The sequence below is a fragment of the Rousettus aegyptiacus genome, unplaced genomic scaffold (assembly GCF_014176215.1).
Source record: "Rousettus aegyptiacus isolate mRouAeg1 unplaced genomic scaffold, mRouAeg1.p scaffold_m13_p_1, whole genome shotgun sequence".
NCBI classification, from domain to species: domain Eukaryota; kingdom Metazoa; phylum Chordata; class Mammalia; order Chiroptera; family Pteropodidae; genus Rousettus; species Rousettus aegyptiacus.
Genome location: NW_023416284.1, coordinates 170831033 through 170859009, shown reverse-complemented (window position 1 = coordinate 170859009; position 27977 = coordinate 170831033). Strand labels below are relative to the sequence as shown.

The 27977-nt window shown below is 36.8% G+C and overlaps 1 protein-coding gene across 8 annotated transcripts; it reads left to right on the top strand.

The window, feature by feature from the left end:
• Positions 1-306: 306 nt before the first annotated feature.
• FBXO30 (F-box protein 30) lies at positions 307-16923 on the top strand. Of its 8 annotated transcripts, none has more exons than XM_016160285.2 (4): positions 307-489; positions 1504-1552; positions 8393-10445; positions 14520-16923. In XM_016160285.2, the coding sequence occupies exons 3-4, from the start codon at positions 8409-8411 to the stop codon at positions 14721-14723; spliced, it is 2241 nt and encodes a 746-aa protein (XP_016015771.2). In that variant the 5' UTR covers positions 307-489; positions 1504-1552; positions 8393-8408; the 3' UTR covers positions 14724-16923. The 8 variants fall into 8 exon arrangements, with proteins under 8 accessions (XP_016015771.2, XP_036078248.1, XP_016015769.2 ...); XM_036222355.1 differs by lacking the exon at positions 1504-1552 and adding an exon at positions 858-1365; XM_016160284.2 differs by lacking the exon at positions 307-489 and adding an exon at positions 697-938.
• Positions 16924-27977: the final 11054 nt, after the last annotated feature.

Genomic DNA, 27977 nt, shown 5'->3' with positions numbered 1-27977 from the left:
GGGTCTAGGGTTCCTTCCAGGAACACAAGATTATAAAATCGAACAGGATTTGGAAGCCCTGCCAGGGAGGGGCCACGCCAGGACCACAGGAAAGCCCCTGCAGGTGGGACTCAAAGTTCAGCTGCCCCACGCCTCGTCGCCTCGGTGTCCGTGAGGGGCGTGCGCGTGCCCGCGGAGCACAGCGTGCGCGCCCCCGCCGGGTTCAACGTGCGCGTCCCCGCCGGGCTTGCTCCTGGCGGGGCCGGGTGGGCGGGGCAGAGCGGGGCGGGGCGCGCGAGGAGGGCGGCAGCCGGGGGAGGCGGCGCAGGACCTGGGAGAGGAGGAGGAGAAGAGAAGAGAAAAGGCCGCTGCCCGGCCCGGCAGAGAGGCGAGGAGGAGGCGGACCGCGCGGGGGTTTGTGGCGCGCAGCGGTGCCGGGACCGCGCGGAGCAGCCGGGCACGACGGCCACAGCAGCCAGGGCTCGGGCCGCGGTTCGGCCGCGCCGGCCGGTGAGTGTCAGGAGGCCCGCGGGCGAGGCCGACGCCGCCGGGCTGTGCCCGGGATGGAGGCGGCGGCCGGGCCGTGCGCGCCCCGCGGCCGGGGCGGCAGTCGGCGGGCCCGGCCCCGCGCGCCCCCGTGGGCCGCGGCCGCGTCCTGGCGCGCAGAGCCGGCGCCGCGGCGTGGGCGGCCGCGCCGATCCGCCCACTGGGCCGCCCGGCCTCGGAGGCGGTCAGCAAATGGCGACCCACACCCCGGGGACCGACCCCGAGCCACCCCGCCTTGCGCGTCGATGTGTTGGGAGGGGAGAAGCAGGAGCTAAACTTAGAAAACCCAGAGAACCTCGAAAACCCGCCTGCTCTCTCCTTTTGCCTTTTAGAAACTTGAGTTCTTTGGGGGAACAAACGAGTTGCGGTGAGACCGGGAGGCATCATCAAACTGTCTTCACGGGATGAGTGAAGTTAGTAACTTTTCCATTCATGGAAGTGAGAGGCTCCTAGTCGTTCTTAACCTCCGTCCTTATTAAAGGGAAACTTCCTGATGTTACGGATCTGAGGAGTTTGACCATTTCCAGGTTATCTGTGTCCCGTCCCGTTGAAGTGCATTGCTTGGAAGGGGGCCTTAGAATGCATATTGAATTCAGAGTAGTCTCCTTCGAGTATGTTTTTAACGTGTGCATTTGGGAGAGTAGAGACTGGCAGAACAGTGTGTTGTTTGCCCTGGTTCTAGCCCTGCATTCCCCTCTGCCCCGCTCTAGTTTTTTTTTTCTGAGCCACGTCCTACGTCTCAGATAAAAGATGCTTGGGAAGAAATTGACCTTTTATTCCATAATTGCTTTGTTGACTCCGATCCAAGATAAAGCTATTTATGGGCATTCTAATACCAATGTAAGTCAACTTAAAACTCTTTAAATACAAAAACTCATACTTTCTAAGCTTTAATTTCTGTTTGCTACGTTTCAGTACTGTGCTGTGCCCTTCAGTAAATTATATTAACAGATTTTTGCATGTGCTCATATTTGTCAGGGTTTTCCAAAGCAATCCAGTTGTTGACGCGGCAAAAGGAAAAGAGTAGGTAGGTTAAAATATATCTTTAGGATTTTTCTAAGGGTTCGAGTTTTCAATCATATGAGATTTTCGCTGAATCACTGTACTTCATGCCTAGTCACTGTTTCTAACATCAGAAGTTTAATTGGGGATAACATGGTGTTTTGCAAACTTTTTAAGTTGCCAGTTTGTTTTTATCTGGTACTTTAATGCAGTGACATAGCTTTTTTCGTGATTCTGGAAATGTGAGTGGGTGGAGTTTTGTGAATGTTGTCAGAGAACCGAATTTGAAGTTTCCAATATAGGCAAACTTTTATGCATTTCAAGTGTACTGGTATTTAATTTCACCCCAGTATTTCTCTATGTCTAGCACTGGAGACTTTTTTTTTTTTTTTAATACAAAGTGTCCTAATATATCATTAAAGAGCAATTATACGTATTCTGAGATAATGTATATGGTTAGAGAGGTACTTTAAGATCTCTAAAATAGGCATTGGTTAATGTGTGTTTACTATTTGACATAATATGTTACTAAAATGTGACTTTTAATGGGATAAGCCTTATGCTACTCTATGGTTTTGGATAAATCTTTTAACTGAGTTCCTATGACTGCCAGTTTCATTAAAAGAAGTTGGCATATGCTCTGAAATGACTTTGTATTCGCAGAATTATTTGATGTTGAAGTCTTCAGTCAAAAGGCCATAAAACATTAATTTCAAATTTGGTGAAGTAGGTGAGATTGGCCTTGGACTAGTGGTTTTTACATTGTAGGTAGCTAGATAGTTAAACATGGGTACGCATGCCTGAATTAAAATCCATTCTGTGGAAATCTTTTACAAAAAGGGTGTATCTTTTTTTATAAGAACGGATACATTAGATTGTTCCTCATATGATTGCTTTTAATCTCGTAAGTATAAATGACCTGATATAAAAATAATTATACATAAAGCTACATGTATGTAAATGTAGCTGTTGTGTAAAGTGAAGAACGTTTGTTGTATGAAGAAAACCTGTTTGTGTCCTACTGGACACACATAATAATAACCAACCTTTGTAGAGTTCTAGGTTGTTTTCACAGTAGAGTAATTGTCTCAAGATCACAAATGAGATTCCTTGGAAGCCCACTCCCCTTTGCCATGCTGCCCATTGTAATAAACTGAGTTCCACCATTTGGGTGGATTATTTGAGTATCAACTCAAATAGGTTTTGGTCTAAGTATTAAATATTAATATTATTTTAATTTCTGTTGTAAGATTATAATAATTTCGTTTGCTTAGTTAGTAGAGAACATGGCAAGTAGTTAGAACTTTCACTTTGGAATAAGCTACTCATGACCATATTTAGAAATGAAAGATGTACATTTTGGTCATATAACTAGGAGGCTAAAACCTTGAAAAAAATTCCATAGGTCATCATTCTATAAAACCAGAATTTAATAAAAGAATGTAGACAGTGTAACCTATTTAACTATTTTGGACTCATCAGGAGGCTGTGTGCTTTGAGTTGGCAGTTTAATGATGGCGTATTTTCAATCCTGTCTAGTTATCCCCAACCCATTTTATAAACCAGTGAAATAAGATGTCCAACTGAAGTTATAGATTTATTACAGTTTTTGAAACTGAGTGCACCTGATCAGCAAATCGGCGAGCAAGTGTTCGTATTCAACGTGTAGTTGTACCTTCAACTATACAAGAAGGATGAGACTTGATGTGGAGGAGGCCACAGCTGATTGCTAAATTTGAAATTTCAGTCATAGACTTGTAATGGTTAACTACTAGAACAAGTCTGTCTATAGTTCTATCTTGCCTTACATTGAAGCAGTGTTTTCTTGTTTAATTCAAATTTCATTTCATCTACTACCATATTAATTATATTATTAAGCAGTAGGTTGATACCACTTCCTTTTTTGAGCTTTTCCTTACCCCGTACCTACTCAGGCTTCTGTTCGTGTGTAGACATCTCTGCCTCTGCTTTTCTTTTTGAACCTGACGCCTCTATATTCAGTAACCAGTAACCAGACTGCAGGGTTGATCAGGGCATTAAAATAGTGGAACAGTATACAGGTAAATGTTTCCTGTGCATTTTATTACTATTATTTTTTAAGATTTAAAAACAATGGAAGATTGAAATTAACTTTCTTTGATTTATTTTTCCCATTGATTTGCTTTTTTGAGGATAATTAATCTTACTCAATATATAATACCTGGAACATGTGACTGAGGTGCTTAATGTTTGAGTACTATTGATTTTTTATAACTAGTGCAGTGAGATAACTTTGATAGTTTGTCATACTAGATCTGTAAAGTCATATCTTTTCATGAAGTGTGGAGTTCCATGAAATCAAGAATCTCATTTTGTTTTGGAACCTATTAGGTTGTTTCTTGTATTATAATTCATTTATTTGTGTTTTTAAGGTAAGCGAGGCTGTGAGACACATTTTTGAATATTGGGAACACAAGACTAATTGAGACAAAGATGGTCCTGCCTCTTTAATGGAGCTTTAGTTTTCCTGTGGAGCTAGATATTACACAGGGTAATGATTTACTTAAGAGTTGGAACTAGTGTTACCAAGGGAAAATGCAATGTGTAATGAGCACGTAGTATAATATAGGACCTATACCTTGCCTTTGGGTATGTGGGAAGGTAACATTTAAGCTGCAACAAAGATTTGAGGCAGCAGTTGGGGAGAAAAAGGGGTGTGTGTGTCTTGGAGGCAGAAGCAGGCCTTAAGTTTAAAATTGTGCTAATTTGCAATATTTTATTGATTTGTTGTCTTATATATTTTAATGAATTTGGAAAAATAAAGAAATGGTTTTTTTTAAGGGCCATCTCCTAAGTCTAGAAATAGCCTTAAATAACAAGGCCTCATTTCATTGTATGGGAAAATGCCATGTCTTAAAAACTATTTTTATGGATTGTCTATCAGCCACAGAGTATGAGTTGGTCAAGAATTTCTGTTAGAGAAAATTGAAACTACTGTAAAGCATTTAATCATGTACAGATATTTTCTAATCTAATGAAACTTTTTCCAGTTGTTTGTAATGTTAAGATTCTTTTTCTAGAAAGTTTTTTTTTTTTAACTTAATATTGAGAAGTTTTAAATTTAGCTCATCTTGAACTCGAAGCTTTACTTTTAGCAACACGTTTTCTCCTGAGCCTGCTCTGTCACTGTCCAACTGATAAATCCGGGATTGACATTTTAAACCATTTCATTGGATTTATGACCAATGTGAAATACTTTATAGAGGCATATTTAATTTGATAATAGTGAAAGAGGATAGATCTGGAATTTTTAAGCTCTGAAAATGAGGGTTGTATCCCCAGACTGCTGTTTAGATATTGTCTAGTGCATTTTCTTCTTAATATATTTAATAGTAAATATATAGTAATATATACTAATGCATATTATTATATAGTATAGCATATATATAGAAATATATAAGATATTATCTAGTGCATTTTCTTAATATATTTAATAGTAAAATGGAATTAAACTTGATTCTTTGTATAGCTATTTTGAGAATTGTTAAATTTATATTCTGTATGTTTATATGAGCATTCTACATGTTAGTTTTTAAAATAATTTAAAACACTTAATATACAAAGGAAAGTAATGTGCTATTATAATTAGAAAGGACCAACAAAGTCTTTCTTGACCATAGGGACGATTGTGTTAGAATAAACTACAAGCAAAGTTGTGTAATCTCCATTCCTCAAATAACATCTTAAAATTGGATTATCAGTAACCGAAGTCTGCTTTATTTTCTTCAACGTTTATAAGTAGACGTATCTAGTATTGTCCAAGTACATTGATCAGATATAGGTTTAAATCCTAGCTCTGCCATTCACTAGGTAGATGACCTTGGGCAAGTATCTTAGCCTTTCTGAACCTGTTTCCTATGAGTTGTTAGGAAGATTGTGATATTAAGTGACATAAAATAATGGAAAGAAGGATGAAATAAAGACATAATTGATGTTTCCTTTTTTCCTCTGTAAGTCTACTTCAGTAACTAATAAACGTTTGGGGCTCATTACTGTGGATGCTTTTTATTTTTTAACATTTTTCTTATGCAGAGTGGAATAGTATGGAAGAGGCTATTTATTTTGAAGCTTGACAGCTTTCTACTTCTTCCTTTCAGAGTTGTTGCTGTTTTGCATTTAACTCAGTTGTTTGTAGCAGTTGCTATTTTAAATGCTTTTGAATTAAGTGACTTTTTTGAGATGTGTTCTGTCTGGTGTGGTCAAGTACTGAGAGCAGTAGTCAGTTGTGTTGGAACTGCTTGTATTTTTAGGTTTCTCTCTTAGTAACAGTCAAGCTTATAACCTTCAACATGTGAGGTGAACTCAGTCTGGTTGCAAAATAACAAAGCTACAGCTGTTTTCACAATCTAATCACTCACTAAAAAATGTCTTAATTCTTAATAAAGTTTCTTTTTGAATTTCTGCTTAATTTACAAATGTTACTGCTGGTCTGTCATTTCTTTTATTAGGGCTCTCTTAGCATGTCTATATTTAATTTATAGGTCTGTTTTTTACCTATAAAATTTATGGGGTAAGTATATTTAACTCATAATTTGCAATTTTTGAACAAAATTTAAAAATACAGTTTTGTTGATAAATGCATGCCTCCCTGCCACCCCTAGCATCATTAGGTACCATATTATCAACTTGTAACTTTTCTACTTAATCAGCAAAAGCTCTATCACTAATTGATTGATTTTATTTTAGTTTGAGGAAAAACAAGCCTGGACTGGAGAAAAAGAAATTGCAATTTGAGGAGTAATTAGTTTACATTAGCCACCTGGAACTGAGAATTTATGTAAAAATAGGTCAGAGCTATCACTCTTCTGTGCACTGAAATAAAGAAAATAGGCTAATCAGTATCTAATCCAGAAAATTATTATATACTGTGATATAATTTAACTATAATGTTTGTTGAGGTGAGTTGCCTGTGCCAAATGTAAGTAGAGATGTATAATAAGTAATTAGCTGTAGAAAGATCTGAAATTTGGAAGAGGGATCTGGGCAGGAGGTACAGATGAGTTTTAGCATATTGGTGATAACTGAATCTTTTGAGAAATTGAGAACACCCAAGGAGAGAATGTATAGAATGGCCAAGAAATGACATGGGCCCCTGAAGAAGAATATTTTAGAAGAAAAGTTTAAGGAATAACCAAAGAGGCAGGAGGAAAACCAGGAAAATGTGACATCATAAAAACAAAGGAAAGATAATAGTTCAAAAAAGGAGGAATTGGGCAACAAAATGATATAATGGCTGAGGAAGGTGGGTCTGGAAAAAACACCCTTTGGATTTAGCACTGAGGGTCTGAGAGCACAGTTTTAACAAGTGGTGGTAAAAAGTAAAAGCTGGATTAGAGGACTGAAGAGTGTGGGAGGTTAGAAGGGTTTTTTGGTTGATTTTTTTTTTTCTTCTGAAAGCTTGACTGGATAGGAAAAAAGAATAGCAAAAAGGAAATATTGCTTTATTATTTAGGTAAAAAAAATAGTCTTTTAAAAGTTTTTACTGCTAGTAGGAACAAGCCAATAAAGAAGTTGAATGTTATGGGGCGGGGGTGGGGGGCAGACATTGAGTAGGCCCAATAATTATAATAGAAATATATGGTGCTGTTGCTTTTCCTTAGTTTTATATAAAACTTTTGTTGATCAAAGCAGGAAAGACCATTAGGTATCTGTAATCCCCTCACGTTATTTTATAGATAACTGTTTCTCTGTTTAAAATCCTCAGCAATTTCCAATTAAAGTTCGAACTCCTTGGAGTAGCATACAGTACATTCTTCATGATTTGCCTCATCTCTCACAGCTGCCTTGCATTTCACATAGTGATCCAGCAGCACTAGGAAACTTGAAGTTCCCCGAACATCTCTTGCCCATTCTTGCTTTTCTGCGTTTGCTTATGTTGTTACTTCAGCATTGAATGCCTCCCTTCCCTACCCTCCTTAGGATTCTTCTCTTTCAAGACTACTATGAATTCTTCTCAAGCCCCTACCAGTACTGATTATTATCTTCTTTGTATTACCGTTTTACTTCTGTCGCATTGATCACATCATAATGTGACGTGATTTTTACTGTCTCTGACCTCCTGTAGCTCCTTCAGAGGAGGAAGTGTGTCTTACTAATCTCTGTATTGGCGCATCAGATGTGGTGTCTGGTACTAGTAATTAAACAATAAATAGATGTTTAATGAGTGAATGTAAACTGGCCCTGAGACGTAAATTATTTACTTACAGCCATAGAACTGGAGCTAGAAATTATATTTTCTGAGTAAATTCTCTGTATTTTTTAAGGTTTACTCTCTTGAATTGTTGTGAAATATATTAAGTCATTTTAGAAGGAGCGGTCAATAGATGAAATCTTAAATTCATATATTTAGAGGGAATAAAGAGAAAATGTCTGATTTAGATTATTCTTTTGGAATATGATGAGATCTCTACAATTTGAGGTGCTTGCTTGAAAATCAGTTTAGTTGAAATTAAAAAGGTAAAAGCTAAAGCATTCTGAAATTTAAAAGTTAAATATTCATTAACTTGTTTTTGGCATTAATTTATATGTAACACAGTATACTAGAATTTAAGTATTATATTTGGAAACTTTTGGCCTTTTAAGCATATTGCTATATGGCATATAAAAATGAACTTTTAGACATTTTAGTTGAAATACTGAATTGTTCAGAATTGTGTAAGTTGTTTCAAGATGGATTGTTTATATGTAAACTTGTTAAATATGTTTATATATTTCGTTCTAAGATAAGCCAGTATACCTTCATGATTCGATTTTCATTATTAAACAGTTTTTAAATATTGACCTTTTTTTGCCTAACTTCTTATTTTTTTTCCATCTCAACAACTAGAGCTGGACGGGCCATTATGGAGGAAGAGCTGCAGCATCCACACTGCGTGAATTGTGTCAGTAGACGGTGTATGACCAGACCCGAGCCTGGGATTTCTTGTGATTTGATTGGTTGCCCATTGGTTTGTGGAGCAGTCTTCCATTCTTGTAAAGCTGATGAGCACCGACTGTTATGTCCATTTGAACGAGTGCCTTGCTTAAATAGTGACTTTGGATGTCCATTTACAATGGCTCGAAATAAAGTTGCCGAACATCTAGAAACATGTCCTGCAAGTGTGGTGTGCTGTACTATGGAATGGAACCGATGGCCAGTTAGTTATGCAGACCGGAAGTCGTATGAGAATCTAAGCAGAGATGTTGATGAAGTGGCACAATTAGATATGGCGTTGGCCCTTCAAGACCAGAGGATGCTCTTGGAATCTCTCAAAGTAGCCACCATGATGTCAAAAGCGACCGACAAAGTATCAGAACCTAGAGAACAAATATCAGTTAAATCAAATATCCCAGAGATACCACATGCTAATGGTTTAGTGTCTGTTGATGAAGAATCTTATGGTGCACTTTATCAAGCTACTGTAGAAACAACCAGAAGTTTGGCTGCTGCTTTAGATATCCTGAATACAGCCACAAGAGACATTGGCATGTTAAGTACAGGTCTCTGTGCTTCCCCAGATGAAACGAATGAAGAGCAAAAATCCAGAGAAAGCTTACAGAATAGAAATTTGAAAGACCAGGACTATCTTCATGAGGATGAGATTGGAGCAGTAGGTGGAATTGACCAGAATGATACAAGTCAAAATGCCCAGTCTGAACAAAATGGTTCAAGTGATTTATTATGTGACTTGAATAGCAGTTCTTATGACACTTCTGCTCTTTGTAATGGCTTTCCTTTGGAAAATATAAGTACACAGGTCATAGACCAGAATCAGAATTTACATGGTGATTCAAAACAAAGTAACTTAACAAATGGAGAATGTGTAGCATCAGATGGCACTTCAAAACCTTCCAGTTCACTTTCGGTAGCTGCACAACTTAGGGAAGTAATACCATCTAATGCTTTGCCTAATGGCACAGTTCAGCACATCTTCATGCCAGATGATGAGGATGAAGAATTGTGTTGGCGAAAAGTAGACTTAGGGGACTTGAAGAACGTGGATGTCTTATCTTTCAGTCATCCTCCTTCATTCAAATTTCTTTCTAATTCATGTTGGTCTAAACCAAAGGAAGATAAAGCAGTAGATACATCAGATTTGGAAGTTGCAGAAGATCCAATGGGCCTCCAAGGAATAGATCTAATCACAGCAGCGTTATTGTTTTGTCTAGGAGATTCTCCAGGTGGGAGGGGTATATCTGATAGCCGCATGGTCGATGTTTATCACGTTGACTTTGGGACTCAGACTTTTTCGCTTCCATCTGCAATTTTAGCTACAAATACAATGGTTGGGGAAATAGCTTCAGCTTCAGCTTGTGATCATGCCAACCCACAGCTTTCAAATCCAAGTCCCTTCCAGACACTTGGGCTGGATTTAGTTTTGGAATGTGTCGCTAGGTACCAACCCAAGCAGCGTTCAATGTTTACATTTGTTTGTGGACAGTTATTTAGAAGAAGAGAATTTTCATCCCATTTTAAGAATGTGCATGGTGATATTCATGCTGGACTCAATGGCTGGATGGAACAGAGGTGTCCTTTAGCCTATTATGGTTGTACCTATTCTCAGCGTAGATTTTGTCCATCAACACAAGGAGCAAAGATTATACACGACCGTCATTTGCGGTCATTTGGAGTTCAGCCATGTGTATCCACAGTGTTAGTAGAGCCTGCTAGAAATTGTGTGTTGGGCTTACATAGTGACCATCTAAGTAGTCTTCCTTTTGAGGTTCTGCAACATATTGCAGGCTTTCTTGACGGCTTCAGTCTATGTCAGCTCTCATGTGTATCCAAATTAATGAGGGATGTATGTGGCAGTCTGCTTCAGTCTCGTGGAATGGTCATACTGCAGTGGGGGAAAAGGAAGTATCCAGAAGGAAATTCATCATGGCAGATAAAAGAAAAGGTTAGTTTAATCTTAATTGTATCAATGCCTTACTTGGCATATAATAAGCCTTTAATAATGTTGCTGAATTAATAATTGTATCTTTCAAAATTGGCCATCCTTAAAACAATATGACTACAAACTTTTTATATTGGTAATTAATGAAAAACTGGGATAGTTAGAATTGTTTGCCATAATTACATATTTACTGAAGATATCCTATAACTAGATTCTAATCTAATATGGCAGAAGCCACTTCTATTTTTTTCAGTCGAGCAGTTCTGTACTCATTCAGTTCTGTAACATCTTCCTTTGAGGCCATGTTAACCACCTTTTAATTTGGGCTCCATCCAGAACATTTTCACCATAGGACAGTGGGGGAAGCAAGAAGAAGGTGTTTTACTGCTTACAATTGGCCGTTTCTTTCAATTCTTAGCATTTTCTTTCTTAGGATTTGCTTGTTTCAGGTAGGACTCAAATAGAAAGAGATGAGAAAAAGTTACAACTGCTGGTACTATTAAATGCCAATGGAGAATTTGGGGTATAGAGGACATAAGAGGATGGATGTGCCTATGTGTTAGGTTGAAGTGAGGTAAGAGGGCAGTAGGGTTTGAGATCGTTGGTGGGGACTCTGGGTTTAGTACAGTGAAAGAGAGTGTCGCTTACTGGAAGCTTGAGCTGGGGAATTGGGCGGAGCTGGGCACCACTTCTGGCGCCACCGTTTTCCTCCTGTGGCAGCCTGCTTTTTGCCCAGCTGCCGTTTGAGGCTCTATCCAGTAGAAACCAGAAGGTATTACAAATATCTTTGATTGAAGGTATTTTTCATTTTGGAACATTTATACTATGAAACTTTACCTTTTATAAAGTGGAGGGAAAGTAACAAGCTCAAATTTTTGACTCCTTTGTTTTTACTGCCCTTAAGTTTTTCTTCCACTCAATGCTCCCGTGTTGAGTCTGCGTCTCCTTCTGTGTTCTGAGGCTTTGGCCAATCAGTGAACACACTCATTATTTTATGATTTATTTTTCAAAAGGGAATTCTGGTGGCAGAAAGTTTCATACTTGCTGTGTATACATGTGTACATGTGTGTATTTTGTTTTCCGGATGATTTGCTATATTCCGTTTGGGATGGGACATTCTGAGTGTGGCCTCTTTTTTGTCCTTGCCCACCAGTAATGACCGGCGAGGGGATATATTTTCTGAAGTTCTGTTCCTGCAGAAAACCTTACCTACTTTTGGAGTTTAAATTGCTGTCATTTATACAGATGTCTCACACATCTGTATGCTGGCCATTTTCTCCTTTGAACTCCAGACCAGTATATACAAGCATTTACTGGACATCGCCACTGTATTATCTCACAGCTTCATCATGCTCAGCATGTCCGAACTACTCCACTTCTCTACCTCTCTAGATCTCAGAAAGTGGCATCATCTTCTATCATATTGCTTAAACTTTGGAGTTAGGGTTGACTCCCTTTCCCCTTTTTTCCCCACGTATAAGTAATCACAAAGTCGTATTGAGTCTCCCTTCTTCCTACCTGTCAGGCTTGCGTTACCATTTCCACTGCCATTCCCTACTCAGCCCCGTCTGTAGTTCTCCCCTGGAGCTCTGCAGTTGCCCCCTCACTGGGTTTCTGCTTCCAGTCGTGTCCCTGTTCAGCATATTCCCTGTATAAGAGCTAGAGGGACAGATATTTTCTTAAATACAGTTCTTTCACTGCAGTGCTTAAAAACTTGAAAAATGTCTCTCCGTTCTGGGATAGAGACTGACTCCTTGATGAAACATTTAACGCCTTTTATAATTTTGTCCTTACTTAACCTCTTCAGTTGACTCTTGTCACTTTATTTTCCAGTCATGTTGTTTTTACATTTGTCCGATATTTTTTTAAAACAATTTTTTTTATTTTTCAATCACAGTTGACCTACGATATTGTATTCGTTTTAAGTGTACAACATAGTTATTCAATGCTAAAGTTACGAAGTGATCACCTTGATAAATTAGCGCCCATCCAATACCATACATGGTTAGTACAGTATTATGGACTGTATTGCCTGACGTTTTCCTTCTTCCCTTAAGGCCTTTGAGTATGCTGACCCTAATACCTACCTTTGAGCACTCATAATAGGATAGGGTAATAAGTAATAAGCATTTTATTTTTGTTGATTTATTTAATCCCTATTTCATGGATAAAGAAATTGAGGGTTAGAGCAGTTCAGTAACTTGTCTACCTACCCTATGGATTCAAGCTTAGGGAACCTAGCTTTGAAGCTTGTGATTTTCGTCTCGTTTCTCTATCTTGCTTACTCTTCATATCTTAACTTCTAGAAATTGACTCTGAAGCGTTCAGGGAGGTTCACTGTGCTTTGTCCATGTGGTACCCCATTATATGCATCCCTATTAAAGTGCTCACCATGCTGTTTTGAAATTTTCTGATACATCGTCATTTTCTTTTATTAGACTGTAAGTTCCTTGATAACTGAGATTCTCTTGGAGCCACAGTATTTACTGCCGAGCATAGCACCTGCCATATAGCAGGTACCAAGTAAATACTTGATGGATACTTGAATGGAAAATTAGTCTATTACTAAGAAACCTTGTCATCAGGAGATGGGAGCCAGCCATTTTTTCCTGAGTTTTCTTCACCAGGCTCTCAAATTGTGTGGAAGTGGGGAGGCTGGCTACCACTGTTGAATCTTTCAGCTACCTGTTTCTGCCAAAGCTTAAGAAGAACACTGAATTCTCCCATACTTTCGTGGGTGTGGGGAATTGTAATCTATAGTGCCTATTGGTAGCTACTCTCTAGGCCTTCACTGATTTCTGGGAAGTGACTCCATCCATGGTAATGAATACGACCCTCAGGAAGATAGTGAGGGCCCCATTGCTGAGCCATGGTGACTTCTGTTGCCAGCTCAAAAGTACTTGTGTTCACACAGAATTCTGAAAGCCTCTGGCCACCCCGGAAGACATTGCCATCCTTTCCCGAGAAGTTCTAGTGAGTACTGAGGGCTTCCCTCAAACCTAGGGCCACGTTCTGGAGTGTGTGCTGTTTTAGCATATGCTCTGTGTCCCCCCAGGCATTTACCTGTGGGTGAGCCTAGCCGGGATGCCCAGGCCTGTCCTGTCCCATTCATGCTTGTTATCCAGGTCCGTCCTGCTCCATTTATGCTTATTAACTCTGTTCAGGTAGCTTTATATTTTGAACTGTAAAAATGTGAAGGAGCCACTACAGGCATTGCTAGACTAAGATGATATTGCTTCAGGGCTTAGAGCTGCTGAGTGGGCCGAGGGTTGGTAGTCTACATTTCTTACCAGGAGGCATATAAACAGAGATAGCAAGTGAATATTTTGCCCAGAAATGCATTTTACAGTGATATGGAGTAAAATAAGATTCATTTTTAAAAAGTCCTTTCTATATAAGTTTTCAGAACCTTTCTTAACAAGTCGAAGCCCCTGTAATCTTTAATATAACTAAGTACTTTTAGTAGTAGAAAGATAAAGTACCTCGGCACAGTATTCTAGACTTTTTTTTTAGTATGCTTCATATAGTGTAATAGGAAAGAGAGAAAAACTTGGAGAGAAAATAACACTTGTATTTTCAGTATCTCCAGACTACGGATAGTTCTATATATAGCCGGTTGGATAGGATGAAAGAATAGTGTGCAATACGGATTATTTTAGGAAGTAGTTCTGAATTCATGGGGTTATGACTTTAAAAAACTGCTTAACAATAAGCCAGTGTGGATGTAATATTTTATGTTGGGTTTTTTTTTTATTAACATTTATTAATGTGTATTTTAGGAAGTCGTTCTGAATTCATGAGCTTATGGCTTTTTAAAAAACTGCTTAGTAAGCCAGTTTGGATGTAATTTTTAATGTTTTTTTTTTTGTCTTTTTGGTTATTATATTTATCGCAGTCATAATTTTAAAGAAGTAATTTATCTTATAAATATTTGATAAACAAGTGGATTTACTCCTTTTCAGTTATGTAGCTAGCTACTTGAAGCTCTAGATTGGATATTTCTCTAACAGTAGAAATGTATGCAGTCAGTATGTTTTGATACCTGTGCCTATAAGTTGACTTGTTTAAATCTTTTAGGTATGGCGATTCAGTACCGCGTTTTGCTCTGTTAATGAATGGAAATTTGCTGACATCCTAAGCATGGCTGACCACTTGAAGAAGTGCAGTTACAATATTGTAGAGAAACGGGAGGAAGCCATCCCGCTGCCGTGTATGTGTGTGACAAGAGAACTCACGAAAGAAGGACGTTCACTTCGCTCAGTTTTAAAACCTGTACTTTAAAAACTGCAACTCCACTTGCATGTACATGCAAGCACCTAGTATAATTTCTTTGTAATATGTGACACTTTATTAATGTATTAAAGATTACAACTAGCTAAATTTATTGTCACTATGTATATAATGTTTTGAAGTGACATATATTTTTATAAAGTACTGTTTAGTTGGAAAAAGTTGCCTTAACGTTTGAAATGTGTGAAATTTTTGGAACTTGCTGGACAGGGTGATTTAATTTTTAGCTACATAATTTTCAGAATTAGTATTTTTAATGGTGTGCATATTTTGGTTCTTAAATTTTTTTGCTTCTTTAACTAACAAGATCCTGACCAAACAATATATTCCTCATGTTTTCTCTGGGTTGCAACCCATGCATTCAAAAAGCAAAACTTTGATTCAAATTTTTGCAGGATAGGTTTTTCAGATTAAAAAATTCAGTTGCTTATGCCCTGCTTAAGAGCATTATAAAGATTTTCTTTTCTAGTGCTCCCCTTATACAAATTTATACAGTTGTTACTATTTAGATGATCTCCAATATATACTTACGTAATATTTAAAATCATGGCTATTTGGTAAGGACATTTATCGTGTTTTAAAAATAATTCACAAAGATGTTTTCACCCTATATTTATAACCCTCATTTAGAAAGTATCCATATGCAACTTTCTGTTTTGTTAGACTCCAAGTCCAAAGACTCATGGCAATGTGACAGGTTAAAGCAAAAACAAACAAAAAGCCTGTGAATTTATTTTCATTTGAAGCTCTTCATGATATTATTTGCTAGGTAGAAGAAAATATACCTCATTTTAAGTATGAATTGGGCATATTGTGTTAATAAATTTCAACTATTCAGAATGCAAAGGGCTTAACTTTTTGTCATAAGCATTTAAAATTTTTGCCTTTTGGTGTTTATAATCACAACTATGTTTTAAGACATTTAAAAATGTGAAAATCGGTATCTTTGTAAGATGACAATCTTGAGATGCAGAAACTTCATGGTTGACAATCTCTTTAAAACATTTCCAGGTTAATTTCCTATGACTTCTCTGCCAAAAAAGTAAAAATTACATCTCTGAGTAAAGATTAAGGTATGACATAAAAATATTCAAAAGCCTATTATCGAACTATTTTATTATAGTTTTCAAGTTGATTAATACTATTATTAACCTGATGTGGTCTGTTTTAAAAAAAATGAATATATCAGTATTTAGAAATAAATTGCAAAGATAGGGACGTGCACTTAAAGAATTTGTTTTAGCTCCCTTCTGGCATTTGGTGATCTGAAATGGTGACAAGTTATCTTGTTATAAAATAGCAAAACTCTTTTTCTTCTCTTCCTGCATTTGTCCCTGAGAGTGCTCTTTTGTTACTAGGTTCTTGATTCCCATATATGGCAATCAGGCTAGGCAGAGGCGTTCCTTGGGCATTAGGAAAGAATTCTAAACTGCCTAAGACTTGTTTTGGTTGAATCAAGTCCTTAGACAGTTGAAAAAATAGTACTGAAGACTAATCAATTGTTCTGCCTCACCTATCATTTTAATTAGTAGACTACTTATTTCTCAGTGCGTAAACTTTCTTTTTCAACTGAGATTGAATTACATAAACAGCCTCTTTATGTGAAGAAGTTGGAAGTAGGATATTAAATACTGTAAAATAGAACCCTGCTTTATAAAGTTTTGCTGAAGAATGTCTGGTTAGGATAGCACAAACATTAACTTCTTGTTTTATGGTTGTGCGTTTTAAAATCTTTGGTTTTTAAGTTTAGATTTCTTATTTCTATACTGGATCATGAGGTACTTAACATTTTTCCACCTTATATTTCTTTTACACATCTTTGGCTGTTTGTTTGTTTGTTTGTTTGTTATGCCACCATACTATTTTGTTAAAATGTGTTCTTTGTGCCACATTTGTTCAAATTCTAATAAAATTAATATTTTCCCTTTATATGGCTCAGTAACTTAAAAACTTTGATTTAAATAAAATTTTAATACTTATTTGACAAATTCCAAACACAGTCATATTGTTTCTATAGAGCGGATTTCTGCATGTTGTAGGAGTTGCTTGTTGATAATTGCTCTCCTGTTTTACTGGTGAGCACTAATCTTCTTTTTTAATATGGAAAACTCATTAGATAGTTTTCTGTGCCTCCTCAGTCTCAGTGTCTTCTTGAAAGTAGTCCCATCTAGGGATATCGAAAGGCTGAAGAGTTTCTGGCAATATTATTTTGTAATGGGAACGGTGTATCTAGCCTTTTAAGTATGAAAAGGTTTGTATGTCCTCCAAGTAAATTGTCATTTGAGAAGTCTTTGATTTCTTAGTATTTGCTAACCAGCAAGATAAAGGGCAAGTATCAGGATGGAGGGAAATATCTAAATTCACTTTTTATCTGTTGCCTCCTTCCCCATAAATGCCTGTTACCATAGCCTGCCTCCCTTCCTCCATTTCTCCCTTTTTTTCTCTTTCCCCCTCTTATTGGCTTTTAAGACTCACAGATCATTTGCAGTAGTGTTTCCCAAAGGGTGGTCCCTGGAATGGTTGCATGAGCATCTCCTGAGAATTTGTTAGAAATGCGAATTATTGGGCCTTCTGAAGATTTAATGATCCAGAAACCCTGGGAATCAGCAATCCGAACAAAGGCTGTCATGTGATTCTGATTCACAGCAAAGTATGAGAACTTAAGGAAAGCCTAGGACATGCCAGCTGTTCTTTTGAATAATATGCTATTGGCGTGGGTAAGTGTGTGTATGTATATACATGTGTAATCTTGAATTAAGAGTAGTGGTAATTTATTATTGAGTTAAATGAATATATTGTCTTAATATTATAGCCATATGACAGAATACATTGGGTACCTTGATTGTTGGACATTTTTTTAAAACTGGTATTTACTAGTGTTTTAAATTTGTTGTTATTACTAGTATTTTACTAGTGTTTCTTCTGTTGAGGTTAATTGTAGTGCAACTCGCAATTCATTAGCACTAACATTTAGCCTAGTAATCATTCATTCTCTTGTTTAGTGGTTGCAGAGTCATGTGAATGTATTAGATTTCTAGGATAAGTAAAGAGAGTAGAAGTAGACAAATAATGGATTAAATCCTACAAAAATATTTGTAGGAATCCTTTCAACCTTATCAATGAAAGATTTTAAAGGTTGAGTTTCTGGTGTATCAGTAGTATCAATAGTTTGGTCTTAAACCCGGTACTGCCTATCCCATCAATATTGTTGCTATTATTAACTATCCCCTAGCAATGCATGTTGGGATCTTAGTACTGTTGAAGATAATGGCATTTTCAACAAAATTTCCATGTCCCTTGAAGATAGCACAATTTATATTACTATATTAACAACTAATTTTTACCTCCAGTGACTTGAATGTAATGTTTAACATTTAGAAACAAATCACCAGGGTCAGGCCTGGTTTGACCTTGGATGGGAGACCACCTAGGAAGACCAGGCGCCGTAGGCATAAAAAATAAAAAATAAGGGATTGTAAACTGGCAAAGTCCTTACAATCCGTGAGGTCAACCAAGGGTTGCCTTGTCTAAAAAAAACAAACAAAAACAACAACAAAAAAACATTTCTTCATGTTTTGCATCCCACCCTAAAAAAAATGAGGCTTATTAATTTTTAAAATTTACAAAGGAATAATTATGCAAGCAGTAAAAAATGTTCTTTTTATGCATGACATACCGTATTGGAAGGTGATGTGATTGGAACCTGTAGAGATGGATATTTAGAATTGCATTAGAAAGAAAGCAATTGGCCTTCATTCTCAAAAGACTGGACAAAGCTTTTGATTGAAAGAATTTCTTTGCTATGTGTTTGGCTGGATAGCTAAATACCACTATAAGTAGTTTCACTTAACATTCTCATGAAACCTAGGAAGCAAAAGAATATTAGTTATGCCTTTAAAGAAAATCAACTCATTAGTGACTTATCCAAAAGGTATTGTTAGGATTTGATCTAAATCTGATTTCCAAACATGTAGAAGTTGAGGCCAACCTTAAAGCATTAAACTTCTTTCTAAATAAGGGAAGAGGAAGGATGGTTTATTTTTAAAGTCACTTTGTATGCAATTATTTTCTTTGATTTAAAAGATCAAATAAGTTCAAAATATAAGTCCTTTCAAGTTTCCATTTTATGGATGAAAAACTGAGGTTCTCAAAGTTTAGATACTGATGAGTGTGGGATGGGTTTTGAGAGAAATGTGCCCAAACATGGTTCACTTTTCTATTTTACTAAAGCAGGAGGAGAAGGGACATTTAGATATAAGGAAATTACTTTGGAAAATATTGTTTCCTAGATTATTTGATTCCTAGTAAGTGGGAAAGAATTATTTGGTAGTATGAAAATGAAGGTAGAAATTAACTAAGTATGGAATGTTGCTCTGAAAATGCTATGCAAAAACTAGGGTCTTTCGCTTAACTTTTACAAGTATTTTACTGCATCTGTGATTGGTAAAGTTGTATAAATTCATTGTTTATACATATATTTATTTGCATGTATAATCTTCATAAGTTGGCCAAGTAAATTTCAATGCATCTTGAGATGTATTAATGGGGATACATCATGTGGTGCTTTTTTACCTTAGAACATTTCATAACTGACATTTTGTACTCAGAATGTTTGACATTTGAATTTATTATGTGGAGAGTGACTTTTCATTAATAAACTACCACAAAGTGGGTTACAGGGATGATTCATGAAATGCTTTATAGAAATGCAGTGAAGCTCATTGATATGAATCTCCTATTTTATAATTTTTTATCTTTTTGACATGCTGGACTGAATTATCTATCCTTCACTGTGAAGAAAAGCATTTCTGAAGCAAACTGAAAAACAAGGGAAATATGTTTCTTTTTCACTAATGCCAATAAAATTTTAAGCATCCCTCAAATCATTTTCTTAACCCATTTGCATGCAAATATTATGATAGGAAGTGATTCTTCAGTACATAGCTAGTTCCAGTGGTGGTGGTAGTGTATGTATATGGAAGTAATAATGAAACTGCATTTCTGTTGGACTCTAAGACTAACCAACTCATCACATCAAATGATCCTTTCTCAGTAAAAGCAAATTCATCCGGTTTAATTTTTACCTTTTTCTAATATAAAATGTTAGGATTTTTTTTTTTTCTCAGACAGGATCCTTAAACAGATAAATAAGTTGCTATCTGTGTTGGTTCATTCCTTGGCAGAGGAGCTGATGATAGAGTTAGATTTCTATTCCCCTTCCAGTCAAAGAGTAACAATAATTGTTAACATTATTATTCAGTGGTCTAATAATATAAGAACAGTAGCAATAATTTGTTATTGCTCAAAAGATCGAAGTTGAAAAAAATCTGTTCTAGATTTTTTTTTCATTGAAATCCTCCTTTCCCTATAAATTGTCATTATTGCTTCTTTATCCCATGACTTCAAATTTCTGACCAGGTGATGAAAAACCTCGATTAAATACATAGTTTTAAAAAACTTGTTCTACTAATCAACCTGTGTTAAGTAGATTTGGTCTTTAAGTTTAGATTTGAGTAAGTAACCTCTTCGGCTTATCTTAAAATCTCTCAGCTCACAAATTTGTAGTATTGAAAAACTGAAGTATCACTCAGGTTTAACCATATTATTTGATTGTAAGAAAAGCCATAGAAATGGGAAACCATAATAGGTACTACATCTGTTTAAGAGGAGAATTACCCAGTGAATATTTAATTATGTCAATTGGATGTCTTTTATGTCATTTGGTACTTTTTAAAAATTGTTACCTGTATTGGAAAGGTTTGAAATAAAGTGGAGAATAGTCCTGATTCCCTAGAACATTGCAACATAGTTTTGTGATGAAAACTCTGACATATGAAAATAAATTGCTTTGAGCGATTAATAATTTGGTGGGCATGAATTCTATAGATTTTTATGCTGCATTTAAACTGTTAAAGCTGTATCGTTCATTTGATCAGTGTTTAAGCACCAATCAGTCCTGAAAACTTGAATTGCATTCTAAAAGGTGATTGCACTGACTCGTTCACTTACCTCAGATATCATTTAGTTTCCAATGTATCTTCCTTTTTTATTTTTTCATGATTTACATTAATTTGAAAGGATATGGTATTTCTTGAAAAACATGCCAAGTGAAAAGAGCTTGGCACAAAAAGCCACATATTGTTTTATTCTGTTTATATGAAATACCCAGAATAGGCAAATCCATCAAGACAGAAATCAGATTAACGGTTGCTAGGGCCTGGGGAGGGGAGGTAATACTGGGAAGTGACTGGTTAATGGATGCCGATTTCCTTTTGGTGATGAAAATGTCCTAGAACAAGATAGTGTTGACAATTGCAGAACATTGTCACTGTATTAAATGCCGCTGAATTGTACAACTGTGACAGAGGAATTGGCTTCACTGTCGATGTTTATTTTTTCACCTTTTACGTTTCCCTTATGATTCCTCATGGCACATCTTGGTTATACTTTTTAAAGGTCCATATTTAATATGCTTAAAAAATTTATATAATTTTCAGGGTTTTTTTTTAATAGTTTTATACTTTGTTCCTTTTAAAAAGCAAATACAATGATGTGTTAGATCTAAGACTAAATAAATTAAACTAATGTATACATTTTGTATTCTTTTGTCTTATGGGCAAAAAAACATGAATCTTGGGATTGGCAGGTACTTTAATGATCATTTAGTTTCTCATTTTATATCTGGAGAAATCAAAGCTAGGTTGTCAACGTGTTCATTTATTCAACAAGCATTTATTAAGCGCTCACGCCAGGCACTGTGTAGTTGATTCTGGAAGGTTGCGACATGCTTAAAGTTACACAGGAATTACTACTTCTTCTTCTTCCTTTTCCCCTTTCCCTAGCCCTCTTCTCCCCTCCTATACCTCCTACTGTATGTCTGGTAACTATGCCAGACACATGGACAAAGGGACCAGTCCCAGAAAAGGAGATGCTTTAGACAGAGATGCACTTTAAATCGTTCTTCACCTAACTCTTCCCTAAACACTAAAGATATGTTCTTTATAGTACAGTAAAATACACATGACCATAAACAGTCCATTATTTGAATGCATTTATTAACAATCAAATTTACGTTCATGACTTTGGAAAAGAAGAAAGTGAAGGTTACCCCTACTGTCCAAAAGTAGAGCGTTCCTATGAAAAATTTGCAAGCTGAAATGGCGTTAAGTAAAGCAATTTACATGGAAAAGTTTTTAAACATTTCCAGACCCCCAAAGTAACCTACCAAATCAAAGCAAATAACACATAAAACCTAAAATAACACTAACATAGTAAAAGCAGGAATAGTGTGACAAATACACAGCTCGAAAAGTGAAAATGTATGTGCAGTTTCAATTATTAAAAAGACTGATTTCTCCTTAAGTGTAAGATGATGGAACACAAAGCCTTGTACACCCATCAATTCACACAAAGCAGTAGACTTTCTGTTTTATTCACTACTGGATGCCGACTAAAAGAATCCACTTTGCTCCTAGCAGAACCAATGGTAACTTTTAACAGCTTTCAAGATTCTTTCTCTGCATGTAAATAATATGAATGGTGGATGCAGGTGAGTTTAACACCTGTACAATATCTTTATTTCATTCACGATGAAAACAATTATATCCTTTCTCACATTAAGTGTAACACCTTTATGAGCTCTCTAGAGATTTTCTGATACCTTAGGACACATCTTGCTAACAGATGCACAAAATAAATCGAGATTAAAGCACAGATGCTCACAGACAATTCAAAGGGATGGGGCTTGATGCTGAGATGCTGAGTGTGGTTCCTGAGGAAGGAGCTTGTGGGGGACACTCACTCTTCGGGGTGCCGCTGCCTCTGTAACTGTGCACAAAACAAATGCCGAACGCTATAATCACCTTTCACCCTTTATTTTTTTTTGTAAGGAACAAAAAACCTTCAGATTTCTTTCAGTTAGCAGAAACAGGTATTGACACAGGTCTGTCATAAAAGCGACAGACCTATGGTGTAACCGACTTTCAAAAAGTGGGGGATACCTGTATTTTAACCCAATTATTTTATACTGTTTCTAAGCAGCTGACTTTGGAAAATTGTTGATTAAAATCAATGTTTAAAAAAGGAAAATCACTTTGCAAATAACTACCTCACATGTCATTTGGGGTACACATGCCAATTAAAGTGTGTATATGCTCCGACTTGAACAACAATAAGTATATTTCAATGGGCCTGATAGAGTGAGGCCGACAGTGTGAACTACACTCTCAGGATAAACAGTGCATAAGGAGAGACTTCCACTCCAATAGCTTTACTTCCTGCAACAGGGTCTAAAGTCAAAGAGAGTGGGGAGAAGGAAAATAATTGTGATAATGTATACGCTAACGAGTTTGTTGTGATTTTTCACTTTGGTGATTTCTTATTCATTTTGTGATATTTCTACAATGGGACTTCCTCCCAAACATATTGTTTGAACCGTATTTTCTTAATCATCACTTCTCCAACACTTTATATTCTTTTATGTCTCTGAGCCTTTATGTACGCTTTTGCCCAGAGTGCCCTCCCCCAACTTCTTTGCCTGGTTATCTTCAGTTAATTGGTGAGGATCTAATTCTGATGTTACCTGTTTGTTCTTTTTTTTTTTTCCCTAGATCATCCTAAGCCAATGAGTTACCCTTGTCTAGGTCCTCCCAACCCCATTTTTTCGATCACACCTTTTTCATTCATCACACTGTATTGCCATTGTCTATGCTGGTATCTGTACATTGCTACCAGGTCGGGGACACCTCTAGAAAAAAACCATGTCTTATTTGGCTTTAGATCCCTGTGCCTAGTAGAGGGCTTTAAACACAAGGCATCCAGTGGGTGTCTGTCAGACTAATCATAAAAACTGAATATTTTTTTAATGCTGTTTTAGTTAGCTTTAGCTACATAACATGCGACCCTAAAACTTTGTGGCTTGAAACAAGCTGGGCTAGTCTGGTCTGGCCTGACTTGGCTGATCTCTGCGTGGTTGACATTCGTGGTCAGCTGATGGGTCAGCTGGAGGTTAGATAATCTAAGACCTAATGACACCTCGGACAGTTGGCAGGCTATTGGCTGGGGTGATGGGAATGATTATGCCCCACGTCTCTCATCATCCATGAGGCTTGCCCAGGCTTATTTACATGGCGACAGCAAGAACAACAAGAGAAGAAGCCCCAGTGCTCAAGCCCTGTCCCGGCCACTACCTGTCACATTTGTTAATGTCCCATTTTCCAAATGGCCAACCCCAGACTCAAGTGATGTAGAAACAGACCTTACCTCTCATTAGGATGACCAGTAAAGTCAGCTTGCAAATGGGTGGGTTTATAGCAATGCGAAAATCATGTCCATTTAAATCTACCACAAATGCCTGGGCAATTGACGAATTTGATAGCCCTTCCTCCTTTCTTTAGATTTTTCTAATAAAAATCCCTGAATATTAAAAACAAGGGCCAATACAAAATCAGAATAACCTGCTGCTTTTTTTTTCTTTTTTAAAATTGGAAAGAGAATAAAAAAGTAATGAATTTTGTTCTCCAGAAAATTTACATAAGAATTTCTTGAGAGAAATTGAGTTGGAATAAAAGAATTATGTTCCTTAAAGTCCTCTACATTTAACTCCTTGAGCTCAAGGTAGTTAGGACCAAGAAGTTATCAGGTCCTGTAGCTTTTCCATAGTGGTCCCGTGTGATGCACAAATGATGGTGAGATTTTCTCTCAAGGATGCTTTCTGGGACAGTATGGGGTGAAAATACAAGGCTTGGAGAAAAGACACCAGAGTTGGACACTGGGGAAAAGTTTGGGAAAGTTCGAGAAAGAGAACTGTGGAGCAAAGAAAAGGTTGTTTTGAGAAGTGTTGATGTAGCTTATATCGTGGAATTTTTGTTGTAAAATTGCTTTGGCTCATGAACCATGCTTCTTTGAATGTAATTCAGAATAGGAAATGAAATACATAGAACACCAATTATGTTCCAGAATAATAACTCTGAGGATATAACATTGATTAATTAGGAGGTTTTGAAGGCATGTGATTAGTTGGAGAATTTTATGACCAAAATTCAAGTGTGGGACTATTTCTCAGTAGCCATGTAGTCTAAACGAGAGAACTTCGTTCCTGTGGGCTGCTTTAGCAGCTGCAAAGGGTGGCAAGCACCACGTGTAAGGACAGAAGTGGGGAGCTACACACATCAGAGAAGCAGCAGGAGAGGTAAGCGTTGCCGTGGAGAAGTGGCTCCTTATTATCCCTGTAATTTTTACAGGATCTGTATTTGTGGCCCATCCTTCATTGCTCATATCAGTAATTCATGTGATTTTTAAAATTTTTTCTTTATTGCCCTCGATAGGGGTTTATGCATTTTTTCAAAGAATCACCTTTAGATTTGTGAATTTTCTCCCTTGTTTGTTTGTTACATATTGTCGATTTTTACCTCTTCTCTTTATTATTTCCTTTGTTTCTACATCGTGTTTAATTAGGTCTTTGTTTACCAGCTTCTTACTGTGGAAACGTAGGTCGTTGATTTTAAATCTTTTTTTCTTTTATAATATAGACATTTAAAGATATAATTTTCCCATTAATCACTGCTTCAGTTGCACCCTACAAATTTCGCTATGTTCTATTTCATTATCATTCAGTTCAAAATATTTTCTGATTCCCCCTCAGATTCCTTCTTTTATTTATTTAGAAGTATGTTATTAAATTCCTAAATTGTGGGGATTTTATAAATAACAGTTGCTATCGATTGCTAATTCCATTGTGTTCAGAGAATATCCTCTGTATGATTTCAAGTTTTTGAAAATTATCATGACTTTTATGTTACGGGCCAACACATGGCCAGTCTTGATGAAAAATCTGTGTGCACTTGGACAGAATGTGGATTCTGCAGTTGGAGCTATAGCATTTAGTAAATCTCATTCAGATGGTACATACCCTACTGATTTCTTTTGTGCTTGTTCTATCAGTGATTAAGAGGAGGTGTTTAAGTCTCCAACTGTAATTGTTGATTCATTTCTGTTTTCAGTTCTGTCGATCTTGCTTTAGGTATTTTGCAACTTGTGATAGGTGTATACTCATTTGTTATTATGTCTTCCTGATGAATTGACTTTTCTCTTTATGAGATATTCTTTATCACTGGTAAAAGATATGCTATGGAAAGGAAATGCTATTGAAAATGAAAACTAGGAAAAGAGGAATCAGAAAGGAGGGGATGAGAGGCATCTTGTAATTTTTAAAAGTGTTATGAGTCAGTCTCCTTAAGAAAATAATATTCGAGCAAAAATGAAAAAATTAGCAAGGTGGCAATTTGGGGGGACAGCATTCCAGGCAGTGGGTAGAGGCAAGTGCAAATGCCCCTAGACAAGAGCGTGCCAACTACCTTCAAGGAATAGCAGGAAAGCCTGTGTGGTCGGAGTGGAGTGAGTGATTGGCAAAACAGTTAAGAGAGGCGAATAGAGAGTGGATCATATAGAGCCCCGAAGGGTTTTTGAGACTGGCTTTCAGTAAAATGGGGAGTCTTTACATGGCTTCGAGTATGACCTACTTCATGTTTTGTACTGAATATAGTTAGTAGTGGAACAAGGGATAGAATCAAGGAAACCTGTTTGTAGACTAGTGCAGTAATCCAAGCACAAGACGGGGATCATTTGAGCCAGGGGTTCACAGGGGAGGTGGCAAAGTACAACAGAAAAAGAGGAGTCGGGGATGACTTAAGATCCTTTGGGATGAATCAGTAGAACTTTTATCCCCATTTTACAAATAGAAAACTGAGACCTAGCTCAGTTCATTAGTAACTCCCCAGGAAATGAGTAGCAGGGAAGGTATCGTTTAGTGAGGCCTCTGTTAAGAAGAGCTGTTGCTGTGTCTGTGACTGTCACCTCGAAAAGGACACAGTGAGTCTTCAGTCAAATGGGATAGAAGCCCTGAAAGGCAGGCTTCAAATGAAGCATTTCATGAGGTGGGCGAAGGCAGCGAAATCGCTAACAAAAAGGGAATTCTTCAGTTAGTAACAAGGATGCTAAAATTATTTGAAACATTGCTTTAAAATCCATACAGATTATACTACCAAAGGGATAATGGAATTTATAAAGAGTCAATCTTGCTGATGCGTTACGGAGAAGCTACATCATGAATAATCTAGATATATTCATGAGAAGTTTTGAAAGTGAACATCATCAAAAATGCATTGTTGATGTGGGAACGTGAGATGAAAATGCTGTTCAAAGGAGATATTTTAAAATGTTAAGAAGATAGCACATGATAAGATAGGAAAATAGATAATACAGATAAAAATGAGAAATATTAGCCTCAAATTTTTATCATCTGGTGGTAATTATGCTTAATAATTTCATTTTTATATTTCTAGATTATTTCTAAACATATATTTTACCCAAAGGATGCTGTTTATAAATATTATTTTGTGAGTTACTTTTTCCTATCAGTGATTTCTATTTTCCATTTCGATAAATTTTTATCCCATCTACTGCCCGACCCATATTCATTTTTTTTCCAGTTATTCTGTACAATGTTCTTTACAGATGGTTTGTTCAATGCAGTATCTAATCTAAGCCCATACATTGCATCTGGTTATTATGTATTATAAGTGTCTTTTAAACTAGCATAATCCTTCTTTATGATACCGACTTATTGAAGAGTCCAGATCAGATTTCTGTGAGAACGATCTCCTCCTGCCTTGTCTGATTGCTTCACCATTTAACTTTTTTCTGTACCCCTTGTACTACCTGAAAACTGAAAGTTAAATCGAGTTAACCATTTTCGACTAAATATTGACAGGTATTGTACTTATGGTACCTTTAATACTTTGTTTTTAAGGTTAAAAAGGTTTCCTTTTTATGGTTTGCTGGGAGTTTTTAAAAATGTTTTTTATCCTTCAATTATAGTTGGCATACAATATTATATTAGTTTCAGCTGTACAACATAGTGATTAGACATTCATAATTTATATAACTTAAAGTGATCACCCCGATAAATCTAGTACCTGATACCGTACATAATTATTACATCCCCTTGACCATTTTGTAACTACTAATTTGTTCTTAATCCCTTCCCCTCGTTATGAAAAATTATATCTCTAGTTAACCCGAGTCTCTCATTTAGTCGTCAGACTCGACTTGACCTTCATGAAAATTTTCACCACAGCAACTCAGGAAAAATGAAAGGTCAATTCGAGTATTATATCCTTTGCTTTTCTTTTTCTTCTCTCTAGTAAAGGTGCATGTAAACAATGAAACGGTAACACCAGGAAGGGG